Below are 6000 nucleotides of genomic sequence, written 5' to 3' on the forward strand. Positions count from 1 at the left end.
AAATATGTAACTTCGTGAAACTTCCCCACAATTCTTCAGTAATGTTAAATTTTTAAAAGTAGAAACATGTAACTACTGATAAAAACAAGGTTAAGTGGGATTTCCAAATTTATAATCTGATACGATCAGAACCACTATGTAGTCTTGGAGCACTGTGGTAGATTTGAATGTACTATGTACAGTAAGGGAAAAATATAGTTTAGATGAAAATTTATAGTACTAAATCACCAGTTATTAAAAAAAAGAATAGCATAATCAAAAATCAATTGTGACATTAATATTTTGTGCCATCTTTGCTAAAGAAGAGTAAGCTAAGCATGCTCTGAAGGACCACCTGCTTTTTCCAACCTCACTGACTCAACAATGCCAAAAAAGGGGGAAAAAAAAAGAGATAGTCTATAATCCCAAATTATGGGATTTTTAAAAAACATTTATTACCCAAATTTAAGAAACTGATTTGTTAATGGATTAATTCTAATGTAGAAGAGTTTCCATTCACTTCTCATAATCTTATTTACTAACTTTACTATATGTAAAGTTATAATCTACTTGTCCTTAGTAATTAATTTAAAAAACACTGATTAGTAGCCATATTCTGTAAGAAAGGCTCTGTTGTGAATTGTTACTTTTTCAAACATGTAAGTAAAGAAATCTATGCCACAGAACACCATCGTTGTCATTTTAGGTATTTCTTGTTTTGTGAAGCAATGTCAGAGAACACACATGTCCTTGGTGTAAAAGGACACTTCACTCTGTATCTTCTTCGAATGACTGAAAAAGAGAGTTACTTACACATGCCCTTGTTTGTTTGACCTCAACCCACGCTCATCAAAACGACAAAGGGTAGGGGAAAAAAATAACAAGAGAAATGAAGTGAAAGATATACCTATTTTCCTTCAACTAATTAACCTATACTCTGGGACTTCCCTGGTGGTCCAATGGCTAAGACTCTGTGCTCCCAATGCAGACAGCCCTGGTTCAACCCCCGGTCAGGGAACTAGATCCCACATGCCACAATGAAGATTCTCATGTGACAAAACTAAGACTCAGTACAGCCAAATAAACACAAATGTTTAAAAAAATTAACCTGTACCCAGATGTGAGTTACTAAAACCCTGTCTGCTTTTATAAACACGTACTTGTTGTGGTAGTTCCCTTCAAATTTGTCTCAGGGATATATCTGAATAAAAACAAAATAAGAAACAGAGTTAATTTTAGAGCAATCTCAGTCTCTAAAGATTTCAGCAGCTATCAGTAAAAAGGAGGAAGAAAGAATGAGGATCCTTCCACGTGGAGTCAGAAGATTTCCAAGGATTCCCCAAAGACTGTTAAAACATAACTTGTAGTTTACACTGATTGTATTTATAGTTACTTAACCTCTCTGGCACTTTCCTTCTTCATTGGCTAAAATGACGATGATAATAGTACCTACTTCATAAGGTTGCTATGAGGATTAATAATATATGTAAAACATTTAGAATGGTCCCGAGCATATAATAAGCACCTTGGAAGTGTAAGCTTTCATTTTTAGAGAATGAGTTGAGGTTACTGTGGCCCATTTATTGCTCAAAGATGATGCAAATGTTTTTTTCCATGCAAAGACACTGACTAGTTTCTTACAGAAAGGTGACATCAGAGCATTTGTAGCCAGTGACTTAAAATAACTACTGTATTAACAGGTACTACTCAAGATACTCACTCCTTGAGTTAAAAACCATCAAGTCAAAATATATATCACAGGTCTAACATTCTACCTTCTTGTTTAAATTCTCTACCCACCTATGGAAATATATTAAACAAGTCACAGGTAGATTTAGAAAGAACTTTTCTTTTTATAAATCTGTATACTATTTACATTGAGGTGTCAGGAGGAACTAAGATTTTAACCTTACAATTGTCTCAATGTTAAGGGCTCACATTTGAAAATCTTTTCTCCACTACAGACTCTGTAGACCAAGAAGTCCTTAATCATCCTTGTGCCTCAGGGTACAAAAATGGGCTACCCACATGCTATTTCACTGCTCTTACTTTTTACTACCTGTTCTTTTACTGTGTAACCCTAGGGGCTTTTTCAATGTGTGTGCATTTTTCGCTTTTCCATCCCATAAAATACAATTCTGCATACTTTAAAATACTTTTAAGGCAATACTTTCCTTATCTTGGAAGAAACACAGAAATTCAGGAAAAAAACTGTCAAGCACTCTGGAGGGCAGGGAGAAGGCAAGACCATTTCTCTCCTGTCCAGGTTCAAAACTGAGGACATTTACTATATCTCACCTTAATATACTTCATTTTAATACAGACTAATTTGCTACAAAATGGTAACATTCAGTACAATATTTTAAGAGAGAAAGAGTTCCAGAAGCAAGCACACACTTGTTTGTAGCTTTATCGTATTCTTTAGGTTTTCACCTAAAGTTTCAAATATAATCTGCAATTCCCATCAGTTCCCTGCTTTTGTCATTCTCTGTTCTTCCTCCCCTTCCCTGTGATCTCCATGGAGAAAGAACAGCATCTTAGATCATGTCATCCTCTTGGATGAGCTCACCCCTTAAATTACGGCTGTAATCCAAAAGGTCTTCAGTTCCCTGTTGTAATGAGCCTTGCTTCTACCTTAAATACTTCTCTTGCTGCTCCCAAAAGCAGCAGTTTTAGCTCTCCAGTGAATTCTGTAAACCCTGACTGAACAGAGAATATTTTTTCATTTTTGCCAGTTCACTCAACTCGGTCTAAGCTTAAACAAACTTAAGCCATTTTGGTCACTGCAAAACCAGTAGCCAATATGATATTTTTAAAGACCTCTTGTTTGTTTTTAATGTTCAACATTTTGGGGTTACCCCATACTGATAAGTTTCCTCTTCTTCTTCCTTATTACTTAAGTTTCAATATTTGTTGCTTAGACAGAGTTCAAAGAAACTCCATATATTCACACATCCCAGGGTAAATGTGGTCATTGTTGTTTTTCAACACCATCAGTCAAAGCAAAGGATAGTTGCATCTCTCTCTCTTTTTTGGCCTCGCACATGCTGGATCTTAGTTCTCCAACCAGAAATGGACCCAGGGCCCTTGGCAGTGAGAGTTCAGTCCTAAGCACTGGACCACCAGGGAATTCCCTTACCTATTCATCTTTTAAGTACAGTTTAACTTATAAGAATGCTTGTTCTAGAATCTCAATTTTCAAACTTTATCATATAAACTTGCCCCCTAAATTTCTCATCTCAGTAATTATAACTGTGACCTCTACTTTAGTTTGGCTGTTTAATTTTTTAACCTCTTCCAACTCCCGAAATATTTTCTATCTCCAGGGATGAGAAAATCTCATCTGTGCACAGCACTTTTCTAACTTATGAAGACTTTCTATCACCGAAATTCTTGGAATCAAAAACTCTATTTTATTGAATATACTACAGTACAACAGCAGGATCATGCTATATACTATTGATCAACTAAATTTTAAAACATAACATATCTGAATCTGAGTTTTCTTCTAGTCCACTAGTTTTCCTTAAGTTATATGTTCCAGAAAAAATATTTCCTTCTTCTAAGATTATTTTAAGCCTTTATAAAATGTGCACTTCTTTAATCACTTGATTTTCTCATAGTGTCAACTGAGGGCCACAGATCATAAAACTGGAAGGGACAGGGCTTAGAGAAACACCTGGTTATGTAAGTGAGGCAAACAGAAGCCGAGAGGAGCAGGGTAGATGCTCGGCGTGAAGAACAGAAGTCTGCCAACTCTGTGAATGAGGATACTCCTGCTAAGACAAAAGTATCAATGCTGATAAAAGACAGCATTTGAAAAGAGCAGGAGACCAAGACATTATAAAAGAAAGCTGTCACTTACCAACTGCACCTGACCCAAATGTATCATCATTGAATTGATCAATCTCTTCGTCCTCCTCTCCCAGGCCCTGAAATGCATCTTCATCTTCATCCAGAGGACAATCCTCCAAAGACTAAAAAAAAAAAAAAGAGAGAAAAGATTAGCTATTCAGGAAGTTCACAACTTCATTTTCAAAATGTTCTAAAAATGTTCTTCTTACCTTACCAATCAACACAATAGCTTCATTATGACTTTCTGTACAGATGGCATTTTTTCTATCCCCCAATTTCCCTGACATTGGAAGATTCAGTACCTTTTCTTTCAACTTCTCTTTCTTATTTATTTAACCTCTTCCCCCAAACTTCCATTTCTCTATTTATCAAGGCTCTAATAATAGCATTTCCTCATGCAACCAAGAAATTAGGCCTGCAACTTCCTTTCCATCACTGGTTACAATGACAACTGAAAATGAACACTTGCCCAAGTTATTATTTTTCACTTAAATTCTCATCTTCCCCATGTTCATGTCATATTCTCAACTACGAATCCCTTTTAAAGCTTTCTCTTCATTTTCCTTCACCCATTTTGTTTTTCTATAGGCTCAAACTTTGTAGAGAAAGCTAAGTTTTCAATCACAGTGAACTCTTGAAAAACTGTGATGTGACCAGTTCGAGCTCTGTCTCTACTCCTCCAAGTGATGCCAACCTGGACAAGCCACACCCCTTCTGATTAATTCATTCAATACTTCCTGAGCACCTACTGTGTCTCAGGCTGTGTTAGACTTTAAACCACAATCTCTTTTAAGTGGTAATGCAGGGACAATACCATCTCCTTCAGAGGTGTTGTGAGGCTCAAAGAAGGCAAAGTTTTAGACAAACGCTGGATATTGCTAAACAATGCTAGATATCACCATAACAACCTAAGTGTGTTCTAAACATTCCCTTCCCTCGCCCTTCATTTCACTTCTCAACTGATTAATTTTCCAAGTTTTCTTGGTAACTTTGCCTACTGCATCTCATCACTTCTCTCCATATTTACATAAAGCCAGTTTGATCTTGAGCCATTCCTATCAAATAGCAGGTCTATGTGTCCACAGTTTTCAAAGACTAGGGTCGAAACTCCACACTCTCTCTGCAGTCACATTTCTGATATATCTTGACTGACCACCTCTCAGCAAGGCTGTTCCCAAATGAAAAGTTAGGTTCAAGGGCCAGTCTACCCATCTTAAGTACTCCCAAACTCAACACGAAACAAGCAGGCGACTGCCTCCACATCAGAAGCAACTTCTCGAAGCACTCGCAAATCACGAAAGTCTACCGAACCTAATCACTGCTTCTCAAATTGGAGAGGCTCTTTGGGATTACCTAAACCAACCCTGTCAGTTCTACAAATCCCAGAAACCCTGTCCAAGGATCAGAAGTCGCTAGAGGTCACACGGCGAGTTAGCCTCAGGGCCAAGACTCTCGACAGGTCCCGCATTCCCGGGACCTTCCCCCAACCCAAGTCTCCGTCCACTCTCCCCCAAGGAACTTCTGCGGGACACGCCCCTCCCCAACCCCCAGTCCTCTTCAGTCAATAGTCCTCGGCCCCAGTCAGAAGGCAAGTCCGGGCCCCGGGGACCTGACGGTCGCCCGTTTGTGAGAGGGAGACGCTTCCGTGTCCAGGGCGGGAAACGCGTCTCTGGCCTTTCCCGAGTGACTCCTCCACAGGAATCACCGGCTGCGGGAGCAAAGCTCTCCCCTCGGCGCTCCTCCGGGGCGGGGGTCTGTGAGGTCACGGTACTTCACGGGCCCGCCCCACCCCAACACAGAGGTCAGCTCTCTCCGACGGCCGCCGACAGGGCTGTCCCGCCCCCCCGAAGCTGGCTCACCACCCGCGGCTGAAACCCGCGACCCCAGAACCGACGCCCTCCAAGGGGTCCCCCGGGTCCCCCCGGCCACCCCCTCCCCCCAAGAGCGCGGGACCGACGCGCGTGAGAGACAGACAGAAAGAGAGCTGGGCTTGTGCGGGAGCAAGGGAGGGGTCACTTCCGGTCGCGGCGGCTCACCTCGTAGCGGAACATTCTTGGGGAGGGGGGGGAGGGAGCGGGGAGGGGAATGGGAGAGGGAGGGAAGAGGCGCCGACTCTCCGGGCTCCTCCGCGCGCGGGTCCTCCACCGGCTCGCGACCCCTGGCCGC

General features: G+C 40.9%; 1 protein-coding gene across 4 annotated transcripts in view; it reads right to left on the reverse strand.

Moving 5' to 3' along the window:
• The window catches only part of PATL1 (PAT1 homolog 1, processing body mRNA decay factor), a 28044-nt gene extending 22044 nt beyond the window's left edge, over positions 1-6000 (reverse strand). Inside the window, exons 1-3 of one of the 4 annotated variants that reach the window (XM_061154320.1) lie at positions 5871-5887; positions 3845-3956; positions 1140-1180 (exon numbers count right to left, since the gene is read on the reverse strand). Coding sequence is in view for 3 of the 4 variants with exons in the window: in XM_061154301.1 (XP_061010284.1) it covers positions 3845-3956; positions 4044-4121 (190 nt within the window). In the remaining variant the exon portion in view is untranslated. Of the gene's footprint in view, positions 1-1139; positions 1181-3844; positions 3957-4043; positions 5341-5870 lie in introns of those variants that run through there. The other 3 variants (XM_061154310.1, XM_061154301.1, XM_061154330.1) reach the window with 3 other exon arrangements.

This window comes from Dama dama, chromosome 1, assembly GCF_033118175.1.
Source record: "Dama dama isolate Ldn47 chromosome 1, ASM3311817v1, whole genome shotgun sequence".
NCBI classification, from domain to species: domain Eukaryota; kingdom Metazoa; phylum Chordata; class Mammalia; order Artiodactyla; family Cervidae; genus Dama; species Dama dama.